Raw genomic sequence first — 18,579 nt, 5'->3', positions numbered from 1 at the left:
GATTTATTTTACTATTTTTTCATATGAAAACAAACAGTTATTTACAAATTTATTTATCTACATAAGAATTTGTAAATGCAATGTCACAAATTTTACATTTAATGTGCAAATGTGTCAGTTTGCCCAATGAATTTCAAGCTTGCATACAACTTATTTTCCATAATCTTAGCTACCTTAGTTTTATCTATAGTGGTCCATATATCTGGAAATCTATTTCTTAATTCTGAATGCACTATATAATCCTGTGTATACAATAAATCTGTAAAAAGATGAGAAATAAACTTTATTAATTTTAATGACCATATGAAAAAAAACACATGCATTTCTTAAAATTTTGGACTAAATTAATTCTTTATGGGTCCAAAAATGAACTTTATATAACTTGTTCTATCAAATCTGGTACACACTTTACTGTTCCTTTAATTTGATTTGAAAAATACCAAATCTACATGTATAAAAAGTATGTAGTTTGATTTTTTTGTATAAAAAAAAATAAAAAATTTCACCAACAAGATGTTTTAGGCTGTAATATGACACTTATCATACTTAAAGAAATAATCTAAAAATATGATTTACTTTTTCAGAGTCCAAAAATGTTTGACCCCCACCAAAAGTTGAGATTTAAAAGTGCCTTCCCTGGGCCCCATGTATGCTTGCATGCAACATTCCTTAGATAATAAGCCTATGACTTGTATACATTGAATATTTAGAAATTTTTATTTTCTGTATAAACATATCATTTTAAAAAGGTGTTGAAAACTTAATTCATTTTCAAAAATCATCTTTTAATAATGTAACATTAACACCTGCTATCTTCTGAAGAAAAGAATGATTAACTGATTGATTGATTGTTGGTGTTTAACGCCACTTTTGGCACTCTTTGCTATATCATCGCCACCCGTTTTTATTGATGAAGGAACCCAAAGTACCCTTTGAAGACCATCTAGCTTCAGCAAGAAAACTTGCAATCTTTAGTTAATTAAAATTGGAGTCAAAAGTATCTTGCCCAAGTATAATTCAGTCACATATACAGTATATGCTGACAGGCTAGTGATCACTATTTATACCACTCAGCCTCTGAGGCCCTAACAAACAGAATAATTGATTGATAAGAATAGATATAAGAAGATGTGGTATGAGTGCCAATGAGACAACTCTCCATCCAAGTCAAAATTTATAAAAGAGTCTGTTTTGTGCAAAGAAGAAAACAGATCAAAGAGAGTGCACTTCTAATAGTGTCCTTCACCTTCATCATCTTTAACTATTTCTAGCGGTTTATCAGTTTCTGTACCAAACATCCACTCTGCTACAGTAGATAACAACTTCTGTATCGCTGATTCATCCACATCTCTACAGAACAAACAAAATAATGAATTTCAATGAAGAAAACAAATAGTTGAACCAAAAATAAACAATACTGTGGTTTCATTTATTTTCATGGGTTGAGGAAAACTTGCACTTTCGTGGGGATTTGATTTCGTGGTTTTGCCAATCGCTGCATACAAAGCCTATAGAAAATGTGCAATTCTTTGAACATTTGAATTTGAGGTCTATCTTTACCCACGAAAACCATGAAAATAGGTATCCAATGAATTATAATGAATCCACAGTATCGGATTTTCTAATTAACAATAAAAGGGCCGACAATTAAATGTTTTATCAGCTACAATATTTGATTGATTTGAAGGGTCAAAGAACTCTCAAAAATGGTATTAAGGGCAAATCAACCCTGCCAGTGGAATATGTTTCATGCATAAATGTACATTCATTAATCATGTTGATCACATAGGCAAACAAAACCAAAATTGTTCACCAGGAACTCATGTAAACCTTTGGTTAAGTCACCTATAGCAAGCACACCTGCCACTTGGGGGATTCTAACTCACAACCTCAGTGTTGACAGGTTAGTGATACAGAAGTGCGACTACTTAGACCACTCTGCCACAAAGGCCCCTATCAGACAAAATGATTTTTTTTTCGGCACTAATTGATGCAATATATTAATGAATGTACATACCTTTCTACACCTTGAAACAAGTCTTTTCTATCCAGATACTGTTGTATTTGTTGTTCTTGCTCAGCATTTAGGTAGGAAATACCATCATATATAAACTAAAACACACAGTTTTTTTTTTACTTCTATTAGTGTATTTTAAACTCATTTATTAAAATTAGTCAAAGTCATAAGAGTTATCCATTTCGATCATATCATTTTTGTTCAATCTTATTTCCTAAAAGGAATGAAAACTTCATTGAGTTTGCTGTACTACTAATTTGAACTACCATATTTGGCCATCACACTTTGAATCAGGTTGGATTTTTTTTCTCTTCAGATTTTGTCATCCCTGGACGATTTAAAGCTCACAGATTATAAGTTTCATTCATTGTTGTAGGCTATAGGGTAACCTATTAATGTTCATGTCTTTGTCCTTTGATCATTGGAGATTGACAATAATACCACCTTTCCTTGTTTTTATTTCATTAACAATTAATAGCTAAGGTGTTTCGTGAATTCAATTAGCACATACTTACAACTTCTCGTCCAATCAAATTGCTTGAAATAGCCATCTAATTTTCATAGTACATACTTTTCCCGTGTACTAAGTAACTATGCATGAATGACCACAAGGGTAAGATTTCATTGTATCGTAATCAAGATATTAAACAAAAAATGCCACTGGCTATTTTGAAATAAAATGCTGTGTTTCAAATTAAATAGTTTGTATTTAGTTTTGACATTGATTTTTAAATATCCTGCTATTAAAATCTTTGGATCTAAAAAATGTTTTTGATGATTGCAAGTTTCTTTCATTTAAATAAAAAGAAACAAAAATGGGGACTAACTGTGCACCACTTATTGCGGACCTTTTTTTGTATTGCTATGAGTTACAATTTATGACAAAAATCAGTAAAGACCCATCGAAACAACATCTGATACACAAATTTAATAATACTTTTAGATATTTGGATGATATTTTGGCTCTCAATAATGACGACTTCAGTATGTATACTAAAGAAATTTATCCTGTTGAACTTACTTTAAATAAAGCTAATACTAACAATGACCACTGCCCTTTCCTCGATCTTGATATCTATATCATTAACGGAAAGCTTAATACTAAAATATATGATAAAAGAGATGATTTTTCATTTCCTATCGTTAATTATCCATTTTTAGATGGTGACGTTCCCTTGTCACCATCTTACGGTGTTTATATATCTCAACTTGTACGATTCGCTCGTGTATGTAACAATGTTTTAGATTTTAACGAGAGAAATTTATGTATTACTGAAAAATTATTACACCAGGGTTTTCGATATCACAAACTAGTCAAAACATTTACTAAATTTTATCATCGGTATAAGGACATCATTCGTAAATATAGCTCAACATGCAGACTTCTTATACGTTCAGGTATTTCACATCCAATTTTTTATGGAAATATTCTTTATAAAGCACAAAAATGTCAGTATTCACCTCTGAAACTAACAAAACCTTTAAATAGACTTATTAAGAAGGGATATAGTTACGATACTGTTGTCAGGTCATTAAAGATTGCATATTTTGGCGTTAATATTGATTCACTTATAGGGTCTTTGCATCGGCACTAAACACATTTATTTAAAAACCAGTTGTTGGCATGACACGGGTTATGTTCTTCTCATATATGTTATGATGGTATGATACTAAACCCCTAACGGGAAGGATTGTGCCTGATATTCATATGATGAAGACATAATCTTTCAATCAGTTTAATTGAAGTCTGGAGCTGGCATGTCAGTTAACTGCTAGTAGTCTGTTGTTATTTATGTATTATTGTCATTTTGTTTATTTTCTTTGGTTACATCTTCTGACATCAGACTCGGACTTCTCTTGAACTGAATTTTAATGTGCGTATTGTTATGCGTTTACTTTTCTACATTGGCTAGAGGTATAGGGGGAGGGTTGAGATCTCATAAACATGTTTAACCCCGCCGCATTTTTGCGCCTGTCCCAAGTCAGGAGCCTCTAGCCTTTGTTAGTCTTGTATTATTTTTAATTTTAGTTTCTTGTGTACAATTTGGAGTTTAGTATGGCGTTCATTATCACTGAACTAGTATATATATTTGTTTAGGGGCCAGCTGAAGGACGCCTCCGGGTGCGGGAATTTCTCGCTGCATTGAAGACCTGTTGGTGGCCTTCTGCTGTTGTCTGTTCTGTGGTCGGGTTGTTGTCTCTTTGACACATTCCCCATTTCCATTCTCAATTTTATTCTTTATACCTTGATTAGAGTACAACACCATCTTAAAATTGTGATAATTTATCATCCATGCAATTACTCGTACACAAAAAAGTGTGTACTATGAAACCTTGTGAAGGGAAATTAAGGCAACTTGATCTATTTCGTCATAAATTGATTGATTAATTGATTATTGGTTGCTTAATGTCCAGTGGCAAATATTTCATGCATGTTCAGGACGATGTCATGAATTGAAAAAACGTGATAATGTGCCACCTATATATATATATATAAGAACATTAGTTGTTCGACCTGTTAGTCAAATGCGTTTTGTTAAAATATACTTTTTCACTTTTTTGGTCTTTTAGAAAATGTTGTTTGTGCTGTATTTAGACCCCTCTACCAAGAAATTTGTTTTGCATGCACACGTATAAAAATTGCGGTTTTTATCCAACGCAATCATAGGTTTGAACGTTGTTTTCAATTTAGACTTGTTTATATTTTTTCGTTTGGGCTTGTATTATATTTGCCTTCGGGTTTATATGATCCGTTCATCCTATTTCGACTCTTCAAAATTCAAGAGTCTATCCTAAATTGAGGTAAATTATAATGGCCTTCCAAATACTGTTTCGATTCCTTACATCACTGAAGAGACATTAATTGTCGAAATCCGGATATGGTGTACAAAAACCATTGCACCTTTTGTTTGCGGTATATCATCTTTTCCGCAAGTTTATTGTTTTCTGTTAAGTATTAAATTTAAACTTAAGATCCATTTATTACATCGGTGAACCCCATGTCCCTATTCAAAAGCATTGGTCGTTCAAAAAAAGGGTTTTCAAGACCCCAGAACACCACCCCCCACCCCCACCCCTCACCCCCCTGGATCTGCCACTGCATACTATCTATATGTTTAAAATTTATTATAGCTTCAGTTTTACTGTGAAATTGAAAAATGTTTTCAAGACATGTAAAGCTTCCACTGCAATTTAATTATTGCCTGCTTTTGGTCAATGTATTTTGTCATCTTACCATGTAAAGAAGTACATGTATAGTAAAGCACCGCTTTATATCAATCAACATACTTACACCAGCAGCTACCATCTTTTCATTCTGGAGTCAAGGGCCTTTTGAAATCACATATTTTACAATGATACTAGTGAGTAGATTTACAAAACTTCGTTAATGAGTTATGTTTTACAAACACCTGTGATACAAGTAGTCAGCCAAAATAAACTATCAATAAACCAATTAAAAGATTACTAGAGTTGTAAATATGTGCTAAATTGGATAGTCTATGCCCCTCGCTCTAAATTTCATAGTATATACCTTTCCATAGACTAACCTAGACTTAAAATATATTTGCTGTAGAAAACTGAACTGATAACTCCATTCTATACTTATATAAACATACCTTATTGAAATCAAAATTGTACTTGCAAAGAAACCTCAAACTGCTAGCCTGTAATGAGAAGAAATAAAGTTAGGATGAAACATCTTAACCCTATTTCGAAAGGCCAACATATCTTTATAAACATTTAAAGTGCTTTGGTATAAACATAAATAAGGCTATTGGTACATATCTATATCCTTTTTTTTCAGATATATATTTTCATTGAAGAGGATAATTATTTATTTCTATACATTCATACACTTCAATGTGTGTGTGTTTTGATAAATGAGAGGGTTATTGATGGAGATAGCAAAGGAGCAATTTTCAATGGTGTATTCTTACCTGACAAGTGAACCTAACATCAACAGGTCCAAATACAGGTGGGTACAGGTGAAAATTAAAGGTGTGTGCTATATATCTAAATAATAAAGATCAAATCAGTATTAAATACAATTCAATATTGCATTCCTTTCTATAACAGGCAGGACAATTTTCATAGTAAGGTCAACCATGTTTGTGCTGTGGTTATTTTTCATTAAATCAGCCTAAAAACTGAAAATGTTAACATAGGTGCGAATTATTTAAGTAGATGGACATTAAAAATTTAAACATGATTAAATTTGCATTTCTTTTTGTTTATATAATTTTTTGTTTTTTATTGATTAAATGGTCATTCTTACTCATACTTTGGAACATGCAACAAATATACGTTTTTTCAAAGTCTTCAGTTTGGCTGCATTCAAGACAAGCACCGACATAGTTGAGAGGTTCAACCTGTCTTCCAATAGGAAGTATTTTTCTCTAATGAGAAAGATAAATTTGACACATAATTTTTTTATTTGTTACTTGTTTTGGCTTTGAACTAGCTCTGTGATTATTCTCAGATTAGTACTCTTCTCTTTTTTATTGTTAGGGATACATAAATACCCTGTCTTTTTGTTAGATGTTTTTCTGCTTTGAAGCAATCTAATGCGTTTTAAGCCCTTTTCCATTGATTTTATAGGATGTTCTTATTTTGTGCAGGAACACCACTGTCCAAGGTTAGAGGAGGTTTAAGCACTCACAAAAATGTTTAACCCAGCCACATTCTGTATGGGTCTATCCGAAATTAGGAGCCTACGGTTCAATTTTGATTCATGTCTGACAGTCATATTTTTTTTCATCAATAGTTTTGTTATAAATTAGGCTGTTAGTTTTTCTGAATTGAATTTTCATATTTCACATCTCTGGGCCTTTTATAGCCTAATATACTGTATGGGTATTTTCTCATTGTTGACATGGTTGAAGGCCATACAGTTGTCTATAATTGCTTACATTCACTTCAGTCATTTGAACTTTGGTGGATAGTTGTATCATTGAAAATCATACCACACCTCCATATATTTATTCATTTTTATATAGATTAGACAGTTGGGTATCCGTTTTAATAGGTACCTTAGAATGTTAGATATGTATATATATTTGCATATTGCAATCTGCAGTTAAAATGGCAAATAAACAAAATAGTTTTTCATATCCTTATCCCAAAGTTAACAGGATAAAAATATACACTTTTAAAATTTTTCTTTTTATTACATGTGTGTGGGGTATACAGCATTCATAGCAACATAACAAAATTATATCATATGCATGATACTAGTATAGTACACGAAAAACCTACTTGTTTTCTGAGTCAGGATCTTTCACAAATGCTGAGACACCTGAAATATATGAAAAAATTATTGGAATTTAGTATCAAACAATTCATTTTCTACATTCTATATATTAATTTCTAAGGTGTTTTTTTTTTATCATAACCAATTATGATAATATATAAAGCATAAGTGTTCAAAACACAGAATGATGGTGGAGTTAATCCTTTTTTAACTACAGATTTATCAAGCTTAAATTTCAATTCATTTGTACAAATAAAATAGAATCTTTTATTGATATAAAATATTTATGTACATTTTTTTTTATTTACTCATGTAACTCTCTTGGTCACATGCTTTTTATAAAATTTAATTCAGGGATAGAAATACAAAATTTAATTTCGCAAGAACTTCCATACTGCATATATATTTATCTTTGTAAACATCAAATGTCAACTGTCTATTCTGTCTCGTTTCTTATACAGTACGGGTAGAGACTTATTATTATGGATGTCTTAATCCGTCTAGATGACAGACTGGTCGGACAGTTGTCTCAGTGTAATTAACACCTGCTGTGATATTAACCTGTACAATATCCGAGTGGAAGGTCGTAAATCAATCTGTACCAGCTTGATTAGAATTAAATTTTACCTGTACAGATATTTTAGTATTTATGGAGGATAGATAATAAATGTAAAATATTGTTTTGTATTCAAACAAAAATTACAATAAAAATAAAAATTTAATATCATGAATATGGGATCAACTTTTTTTTTAACTTGAAAATGAAAGAAAGACGATTTTTATCAATGTACTGTAAAAATGTGTTGCCAATTATAATAATTGTGTTTGTGCCAATAAACTATTTGTATTAGTATTTGTAAACCGTAAATATTTTATTTTATTCAAAATTATAACAACCAGGACTGTTTTCAATCGAAGTTTTAATCAAAATGTTGAGACATCAATCCCGTAAATTATACGCGTTTTCGTTGATGGTTACAATATTTCCCCTTTTTAACGTCCTGTTCCTTTATGTTATTAATAGAAACACAATTTTAAGTATAAGGCCAACATATCGTATTTATAAAGTATATAAACATATTGAATATAGGCATTGTGAATAAACTGTTATTTTCCTTTCGATACCACGTTCCCCGTCGGAGCCTCTACGTCTATTCATACCTGTCAATCATTTCTCGCAAGTAAAACAATTTGGTCAGCCAGATCATCCGTGCTTTCTAATTTGACATATATTTCCCATTAATCTCTTTGAAACAATTGTTTTTTTTACAATATTTATAACGCCATGATCATCTTTCGATTCCTAGTTTTTATATAAAAAAAACTTTTCATATGCACGTCAATATTCTATGACCCAGCATTATTTTAAATTTTGTTTTGTTAATAAATTTACATATAAATGGAAATAACAGATTTGTTGACACTCGTTGTATTATAACAAAGATATTGCCTTTCTATTTTCATGTTTGAAATTTTAATGAAAATCGTTTTTTTTATAAACATATTTTACGAATTGTGTCAATCAATACACGAAGATCAAAGTTTTACACTATTCATGATCAGCCGTCTTTACTTTTGCGTCGTATTTCTAGCCATTCTAAAGCTCGTGCAGTCAGTAAGATTTTGTAAATCGATGTTGGCAGTTTAAATTGTATAATTCCCGAACTTTAAAGAAGGTGTCAGAATAAATTATTTAAATAGGAATCTGGGTGTTGACTGATAAATATAATAAATAAAATAGTTAAAGAATACTAAAGCTTGTTTTGTTAATATGTACAAGGATTAAATTTTCTATTCTGGTAACTCAATTATTAATGGATCTAGATCAAGAGCCTCAAAACTAACGTACAATACTGCCAACCATTATGTATCAAATTAAATCATGAATGGATTTTCCCACGGTCGGTCAGTAAGGTCACCTGTGTTAACTGTTACGATATTTCCCGCCATATGAAAATCACGTGCATTTGACAAAATTAATCCCAGCTATTTTTAGCATTCAACATTGTATTGTGAGTGAAGTCAAGTTCAAAGTTCAACCACATGCTGTTGATCACTGATATGTGTATCATTTTCTTTTCACGGCAAATATATTTTTTAGATTGGTGTCAAAAATACAACATACAAGTTAACATGCATTTTGCGTAAATTAATATTATGCAATTAAGAGTCAATGCAGCACCATAAAATTATTTAAATGGGAGTAATTGCATTTCTTAAGACTACAAATCATAGTAAATATTTAATTAACTGGTCATCAAACGATTGAATGCTTCTAGTTTTAATGTCCATTCATGTCAGTGGCAATTATTTCATGCATATTTAACAAACACAGAAATATCAAAATAAACCTAATTCCTGAGAAGAATCGTTATCTTCTTCTAGTGTTATTATTTGCGTACTACTTTAGTTATATATCACCAATTTTCGGACAATATTTGTTTACAGTAAAAAGTAAATTCACAATTATAAAGAATCACCAAACTACTAGTATTCAAGTATTGCTCACTGTAAGTCTGTCTGCGCGGCAAAATGCATATTTGAGTTGAGTCTAATTTAGTTGGCCAAAATTATTGTGTAGTTAGGACTTATTTTTATTTCAGAACTGACCCAACGCAGACTGAAAATTAAATACAAATGTAGTGTTGTCAAACTAAAACGTATGCAGCAGCACTTTGCACATCATTCTGCTAATCAATGGGTTTACGTGGAAAATAAATCAGTAAAACAAAAATAACCTTCCAGAAATAAAAAAGAAAATATTTTAAAAACTGTATGCCAACAAATACGAAAAAGATACATAACAAAAATAAACCAGGGAACATAAAAAATAATATTTTGAGGAATATAAACAGCATTTGAAATATAAAAAGCCATAAATAAAAAAAATAGGCTATTTTTATTAAAACAAAGTTGTCTCCAGTACTTCACCTGTAAAGATATTTTATGTCAAGTACGATGTAGAACTAATCAATAAAGTGACTGAGTGGTTTAAATCACAGGTAACCTGATTCTGAAATCAGTGAAGCGTAATAATCTAGTTGCACGGATTGAGATGAAAGGACAATTATATTACCGTTCACACCTGGATCTGTTGATTAATGACCATACTACCTACCATAAAAAAGTCGGATTATTCATTTCCGACATGTCCCAGTCCGTTATTTATAGTAATAAGTCTCTACCCGTACTGTACATGTCTTATGAAATACATATTTCTTGAATACTCCATGTTATGTTAATGTATATGAAATTTGATATTAAATACTTTTTCTGCCATTGCATATATATATCAGACTGAAAACACAAGGTACAATATTGAATTGGTAAAACCTGATGAAATCATGACCTAAGATGACTCAAATGAGTAAAATAAGTATGCCAGTTCCCATTGACTTAGCTTACTGACAGAAGTTCTACAGTAAAGCAATTACAGAGTGAAAAAAAAGATTATCCTTTATTTCTTGATAGAACAAAGTGTGCAGATTGTAAATTAATTAGAAATTTACAAAACTTGTAATGTTAAGTACATGTACCATAAAACATCATGTCCTAGTCCTGATAGTTAGATAATTTTTTTTCTAAGCAAGAAATTGGAAAAATGCAGTAGCATATCACTTTTCTTAGACACATTATAAATACAAATGTAGAATGTATCTATGGGACACAGTTGGGGACACAGATGATGCCCTGGCTTGCATTTAACTTTATAAAGGGACATAACTCAAGAACAGAAAAAGTGATGCAACCATAATTCCAATTTCATCTGTGTTTTGTGTTAATAATCATAGTGTATAAGTTTCATAATATTTGGTTGAGGCAAACTAAAGTTACAGAACAGAAAGTAATTTTGGGACGTACAGACTGATAATGTCCCTTCCACTGTAGCATGGACATAATAAACATGATAAAAATTCTTGATACTGATTACTCCCAGACTTCAAACTTGAAAATATTAAAAATGACCCCTTACCTATCTGACATATTGTTATGTTGGATATGGTTCTTCTAAGTTTTGCATATCTTTCTTCACTTGTATCAAATAAAGTACTTTTAGTCTGTTTGTTTAGTTGTAATCCAGTGAATTCTGCATCTAAAGCTGAGAAAGAAAGACAAAATTGTTAGCTCTTTAAATTCATTTACAATCATACTATAAAACAATATATAATATATATATCATGTCCTCTTTTCCGCAAATGTGATCTAATTATGAATTCGAATTATCACTGGGTTTGTACTTCAATGAGCAACAGGACGGATGCCACATGACCAGGATCTTCTTACCATTCCAGACATCTGAGATCAACCCCAGTTGTAGATGAGGTTCGTGATGCACAGTTTAGTTTTCTATGTTGTTGTTTTGTAAACATGTTTTTTGTCTTGGTTGTTTTTAGTTTTTTGTCATGGCATTGTCATTTCCTTTTCGACTTATGAGTGATTGTCCATGGAAATCTTTCAATGTCTTGATTTGGTCAACAGCTGTTATATATATTTTGTGTTGGGCACTTAAGAAAATTGATACCACACAAATAAAAGTACTTTCATGGTGTATATTTTTAATGTTTATCATGTTTATTACATAGAATTATAGGCAATGTCATTTTTGAAAATTACCTAAAAACATTTACATTTGATCGTGGGTAGATGCTGGGGGTTATCTAGCAGCAGATGAGGACATGTAATATGTGACCTACCCAATTAGACTTATCACCGGGTTTGTACTAAGACGAGTAACACAACGGGTACCACATGTGGAGCAGGATCTGCTTACCCTTCGAAAGCACCCAAGATCATCCCCAGTTTTTGGTGGGGTTAGTGTTGCTTAATCTTTAGTCCAAATAATTATAACGTCTTGAAAAGCTATTATATTATTTCGCTTTGACGCCTTACAGCGACGTCATATAAAGCTGAAGCCATCTTTTTTGGTTGGATTTTGACCGAATTTTGCTCTCAACTTTGAGTCCATATTTAGCCATAAAACTTTCATTGAAGGCTAGACATTTTTGCATATATACAAATTCTTACCTTTTATGTGTTTGTTTGTGCAAAATATTTCCAATTTTATAATTTCCTAAATAATGGTAAAATAAGTAACAATTCCATCAGAGGTGGACGATTATCTACTGCTTTATTTAAAACGTTTATCTGATTTCTTTTTAGGGAGGGATAAAATAAATTTTTGCAATAACCTCAGTAAAACTTGACAGACCTGATTTTCCGGAATGTTTGTTTTTATATTCTCCGGAAATTCTGGTCTGTCAAATTTTACATGTTTTACAGAGTTTGGTGCAAAAATATATTTTATACTCCAAAAGTTAGGCGTCTTAAGGAGAAATCAGCTAAACAATTTAATAAAGCAGTGAATTCACTGAAAATATCAGTTCGCCGTTATGAGGTCGTGTGTCAAAGCAAAAAAATATAATAGCTTTCAAGACATCATAATTATTTGGACTACTTACTTGTGACTTATTAGTCTATAGTTTTCTATGTTGTGTTTCATGTTCTATTGGTTATCTGTTGGGTTTTTTCTTTTTGATCATGGCGTTGTCAGTTTATTTTCAACTTACAAGTTTGAATGTCTCTCAGATATTTTTCACCTCTCTTTTACAGACCGAGAGTCGAGGCAGTTTTGGATTTTGACTTAACACAAGATCATATTTTATTCTGGATACATACAAGTACAAAAACTGGAGAAGGTAAACAGTGTTCTAGAATTCCCATTTCCCGTCAACCGTGGCAAGTTGATTTAGGTCACGGGAACGTGAAAATTCAAACCTTTGTTGTCCGTGGGCAAGTAAAATTAAATTACAGAAACTTCCTATTCATGCATATCAAACGGTTGATGAAACAATTGTATTCTTTTATTTCAATCAAAGTCGCAAAGCAAGATCGTTGTTGTTGGTGTAAATTATGCAGGGATTCTAAAGTCTAGGGGAGATAAATGTGCGCACGTGTTTCACGATCACCATCATAAATAAGCTTTATAGCTAAACAAAGTGAAATCCACGATTTCAAGTATCCATCTAATGTAGACGCAAAAACTAAAATCCGGAATGCAAACGGTAAGATGTAATATCCGGATCTCAAATTCGTGATTTTTTGGGAGTAATATTATCACTTTTTTGTGCCAATATATTTGAATTACTGATGTTATGTCACAAATAGACAAGGTTCAAACTAAAATTAATTTATTTCAAAATAAAATTAATATATTCCATCAAATGTTTTGTAAATCTGATGAACATGACCATGATGACATTGCATTAATATCAACACAATCACAAGCTAGTTAGACAAACTAATTAATTCTAAAGGAAACAAGAGAGTTCATAATTTCAAATTGAACTATAAATGTACATGTATAAACATGCAATGAAAGGAATAACAAAATTATGAAAACATTTTCAAAATAGTATAAAATTAAGGGAAAGTTCATTAAACTTGTCATTAAACCTAGAACACTGCTAAAGGTATTTCAAAATATTTTTTAATGTCATTTTACAATGTAAAAATAATTGTTGGCTGGTGAGATAAAGTTTGAAATCATTTTTACTTTAAAACTCTTAAGGAGGCTCGAGGGTACAAAAATTTCAGCAAAAACTTAAACATTTTTTTTTTCAATACAAATTTTATGTATTACTTTATTAGTTTTTACTTTATCATATGGTACAAAAATCAACCATAAAAATCAATTCGTTTTGGTCCCAGATGACTTTTTAAAATGTATATATCATTGAAAAAGCTCCAAATTATCTCCCTTTGGTGCAAAAATGCCATTTTTTTGCATTAAAATTCAAATATCTTTTTAAACTCATCGGTCATGTCGGTGACCTATATTTTTTATTATTTTTTTCGATTAAGCTGTACTTAAACTAAACTATTGTAAATTTAAGCGATTTCTGTAATTTAGTTCTTTTTTTATTTCGATATAACCTCTATTTCTCCTTCTTCTTCCGGTAAGCAGCCACCGTCAACTGGTTGACTATTCTGCCACATTTTGGAGTGAGCGCATGAAATATTTTTGAAATTTATTAAACAAAAAGAGAATGGGTGCAATTAAAAACATGGCATTTAATCTAATGACGGAGCTGAGCCTTGAAGGATTCAGGACTCAGGGCGGAGACAGTAGAGTTGGGCAAGGTGTTCCACTCTCTGATTGTTCTGGGATAGAACGACTCCTTCCGTACAGTTGTTTTACACAATGGTATTCTAAGTGCCTTTTCGTTATTATTTCTGGAAGGGCGTTCATTGGTATTAGCTTACTGGATGTATTGATTTTGACAAAGTTGTTTTGTAGCTTATACATCATTATTAAGTGGCTATGTTTCCTTCGTTCTTGTAGGGTAGACCATTCAAGATGTTCAAGCATGCTACTAACAGATGAGGTGTTGTGATATCTGTTAGTAACATACATGTACCTTGCTGCCCGTCTTTGCATCATGTCCAATCTGTGGATGTTGTTTTGTTGGTATTTGTCCCATACTGCACTAGCATATATATTCTAAAGTAGGCCTGATGAGGGACATGTATGCTTTTTCTTTAATTGACTTGTTTGAGATGTTAACATTCCTTTTTAAGAAGCTAATGGTGTTGTTGGCTTTGGAGCAGATGGAGCTGAATTATAGTTATCTCGTACCATTGTAAACTCGTACCAATGTCAACTCGTACCACTAAAAAAGAACTCGTACCAATGCAAACTCGTACCACGGTAAATTCATACCATTGTAAACATGTACCAACTTATTTAAATGCATTCAAATGGTGTTTAATGATGAATATATACTTTAATTTCACTCGATACCTCTTAAGTCTGTAAAATGTATATAATTTGAAATTACGATGACCAATTTGTAGCTACCTATATTTCCGCACTTTCTGTGTTGCCATTTAGAACATACATCACACTCTATTGCTTCTTGTCGGGGTCTAACCAGAGAGTGGCACCATATACAATTGTCGTCTTCCATTGTGGTTATTAGAAACCTCACAAACATGCCCCATTTTATGAGGAAAGTGAGCTTTGAGACAACTCATGTCAGCTTATGTTTTGATAATCAGGAATTTCATTTAATAATAAACATTATACATTTAATTCCAAGCTGTTAAATTATATAACAACAATCAAAATTTAATAATATGATTAAACAAGTTGATTTTTGTCTAAGTTTTCATTAAAATCTGGTATAAAATTCAAAGATATTTTAATTTTTTGTATAAAGCTTAAAAAAAAATAATCATAAAATAAAATCTAGTATAAAATTCAAGTAATTCAACTTTTTTTATTAAGTTTACCAAAAAAAAAATCATAAAACATTCGTATTTTTTAATATATTTTTAATGGTACGAGTTTGCAGTGGTACGAGTTCTGATTTGTACGACTTCCCAGTGGTACGAGTTTACATTGGTACAAGTTAACTTTTTTGGTACGAGTTTACGTGGTACGAGTTTACAATGGTACGAGTTAACTTGCTTCCATGGAGCTTATGTTCAACAGAAAAAAAGTACCTTAAATGCTTAATACAAAAATGTATGTTTTTTTCGAAGGCAGATTGTGAGCTTAAATGAACGGTGACCCCATTTCTTTTATTTTGTTTTTCTATAAAGTATATGATAAAGTTCATTTATAGAAAAATATAGCGAAAAAAAAAATGATTTATACCCGCGAGCCCCCTTTAAGTTTAAAATGCATTTTTTTTTTCGTTGCTATGTGCTCTTTCCCAGTGACTCATGTCTCTTTTTATACCTATAAATTCAGCCTTTCTTATAGCAGTTTCTACTGTTGGAAAAACATCCTCGAAGTTTGCTTTTGTGATTCCAACCATGCTGTCTGCTAAAAAAGTTATTACTCCAAATTATGAGTTTTCTCCCCTTGAAATATATTTTAATGTTACAAGAATTCTCATTGGTAGATACAAAACTTTAAACCAATCAAAATCAGTCTTGTAAAATATCGTTAGTTTCACTTTAGGCTTCAACAATGGCGGAAAATTTGACAAGAAGATTCAGCTAAACTAAAAATAACAGTCAATCTATCTCACAAACGAAGCTTACGTCTCTGAAATGTCTTGTATCATTTATATTTTGCTATCATTACTTCTTCAAGTAATATCAAGTCAGGGTTAGTCTTTACTCCATATGAATATGCACATTTTCAGAACTAGTCCTGTTGCTGCATGTTCAGGATGCAAGCAACTTAGCTGCCAGAAGGACATTAGCTAATTTTATGTTATAATTTATTTTTTTTATATTAAATGAAATAAACCTGGTATTGTCTACAAAAGAAATTTTTTATCCAAATATAAAAAAGAAGATGTGGTATGATTGCCAATGAGACAACTCTCAACAAGAGACCAAATGACACAGAAATTAACAACTATAGGTCACCATACAGCCTTCAACAATGAGCAAAGCCCATACTGCATAGTCAGCTATAAAAGGCCCCAAAATAAAAATGTAAAACAATTCAAACGAGAAAACTAACGGCCTAACTTATGTACAAAAAATGAACGAAAAACAAATATGTAACACATAAACAAACGACAACCACTGAATTACTTTCCACTGTCGCTTGGTGATAACTGAATGGATACGAGTACCCCAAGCTGACACTTGTGACATGACTAATACCACATGCATGACATGGTCCAATCGCAAATTTCGACATGGAGAAAATGTAATCAGAAAATCGAAAAACAATTCGAAATCTACGTTTGCATAATCCGAATTCAAAGATACAAACGATTTCTCTCTTTAGAAAAAAGGTTAGGTTGTATATTTTTACAACTTTTAAAAAAATACTATCTTTCATTGCCGATACTCAGTCAGGAAACTTATTGAAATAAGTGATTTTTAAATCACTTATTTAAGTAGCAAATTCGAAGTTTTGTCACAAATTGTGATTTTGTAGTTTTACCAAAATTTTAAACACATAGGTTTAGATAATATCTTTTCATTAGTAAAATTGAAAAAAATGAACTTTTTGCTTCTTTTAAGCAGCAAGGTTTATGCCTTTGATGCAATCATTTAGCTGCAAATTCTATTTTAGTTGAAAAAATGCTATAAAAATGGCTTTACATAATGAACTGATACTTTCTTAACAGATTTTTCCCAGCAGTGGGAGTATTTTTCCTGTAAAATTCAAGGTTTCATCATAGATTATGTAATAAAATTTCACTGTTCGGGGGTGTTGAAATTAGTTGGGGTTATTAAAATAATGATACTTAAAGAAGTGATTTTTTGGAAGGAAATTGAGGTATGATACTTAAACAAGTGATTTTTATGTCATTATCCTAGATTTAGTACAAGGTCATCACCTGACATGACCCGGTCATCCTATCAACACAGATGTTGGTTCTGATAAGTTTAGCAACATAATTAGTACCTGGATCATAAGTATTCTATATTTAAAGCTACAATAAAATTAAATCACTTAGTCTAGTGATTAATTTTTACTACTTAAATAGGTGATTATTAAAGAAAGACAACTCTTACTTCCAACCTTTATGGACATAATGTTACTTGAATCAGTGATTTAAAAAATCACTCATTTAAGTAAGTCCCCTGACTGGTACTACTAGTTAATCGAGAGCGAAACATTTTGATTTTGAGTTACATAAGTTTGATACTTCTTTAGAAAGAGATTATAATTGGCTTTAGTTAATGTTTCATCCATTTAATGCATTAAAAGCTTCATATTCATTCCCAATCTCTTGTCAAACATTGTTTATTTTCGTAAATTTTTCTTCCGCCGCCATTGAAATATTTGTGTAAACTACGCATTGGAACCAGACCAGATATGACAAAATTCCACATTTTTACGATAATAACTACAGATGCACAAATGGCACAGTAGACAGAAAAAAATGATCACAAAAGAGAAAACTTCTCATTTCACACGCATTAACAGACTTTTTATTAGATATCTTTGCTTAATGTATTCTTTTTGAAAATAAATCGTTTTAATATACTGCCTAAGTAGCTTAACTTTGTTAAAAATATATATCATTTTGATATAAAGAAACAACTGGGACTAATTCATTGAGTACCATGAAACAATGAATTTCATAGACATGATAAAGAATAAAGTTTTTTAATTGAAATTTTATTGCTACATGATACTTTCTCTTCCCTTTTTGTCGAGCCTTCGACTTTTGTCGAAAAAGCAAGACATAGCGATCCTACATTCCGTCGGCGTCGTCCGCGGCTGCGTCCACAAATATTCACTCTGTGGTTAAAGTTTTTGAAATTTTAATAACTTTCTTAAACTATCCTTGATTTCTACCAAACTTGGACAGAGGCTTGTTTATGATCA

General features: G+C 31.3%; 2 protein-coding genes across 2 annotated transcripts in view; one reads left to right on the top strand and one right to left on the bottom strand.

Annotated features, from left to right (window-relative positions):
• Positions 1 to 16,142, bottom strand: part of LOC127711661 (poly(A)-specific ribonuclease PNLDC1-like) — a 56,235-nt gene extending 40,093 nt beyond the window's left edge. The window contains exons 1-8 of the mRNA XM_052217776.1: positions 16,012 to 16,142; positions 11,242 to 11,367; positions 7,274 to 7,313; positions 5,956 to 6,031; positions 5,635 to 5,682; positions 2,018 to 2,112; positions 1,247 to 1,350; positions 174 to 259 (exon numbers count right to left, since the gene is read on the bottom strand). Of these exons, the coding sequence (XP_052073736.1) occupies positions 174 to 259; positions 1,247 to 1,350; positions 2,018 to 2,112; positions 5,635 to 5,682; positions 5,956 to 6,031; positions 7,274 to 7,313; positions 11,242 to 11,367; positions 16,012 to 16,090 (654 nt within the window). The 5' untranslated portion in view covers positions 16,091 to 16,142. The remainder of the gene's footprint in view (positions 1 to 173; positions 260 to 1,246; positions 1,351 to 2,017; positions 2,113 to 5,634; positions 5,683 to 5,955; positions 6,032 to 7,273; positions 7,314 to 11,241; positions 11,368 to 16,011) is intronic.
• A 98-nt stretch (positions 16,143 to 16,240) lies between these two features.
• The window catches only part of LOC127711659 (tectonic-2-like), a 31,270-nt gene continuing 28,931 nt past the window's right edge, over positions 16,241 to 18,579 (top strand). The window contains exon 1 of the mRNA XM_052217774.1: positions 16,241 to 16,386. Coding sequence (XP_052073734.1) covers positions 16,329 to 16,386 — 58 coding nt within the window. The 5' untranslated portion in view covers positions 16,241 to 16,328. The remainder of the gene's footprint in view (positions 16,387 to 18,579) is intronic.

Source organism: Mytilus californianus, unplaced genomic scaffold (genome assembly GCF_021869535.1).
Source record: "Mytilus californianus isolate M0D057914Y unplaced genomic scaffold, xbMytCali1.0.p SCAF_8, whole genome shotgun sequence".
NCBI lineage: Eukaryota > Metazoa > Mollusca > Bivalvia > Mytilida > Mytilidae > Mytilus > Mytilus californianus.
This window is presented reverse-complemented; position numbering and strand designations above follow the sequence as displayed.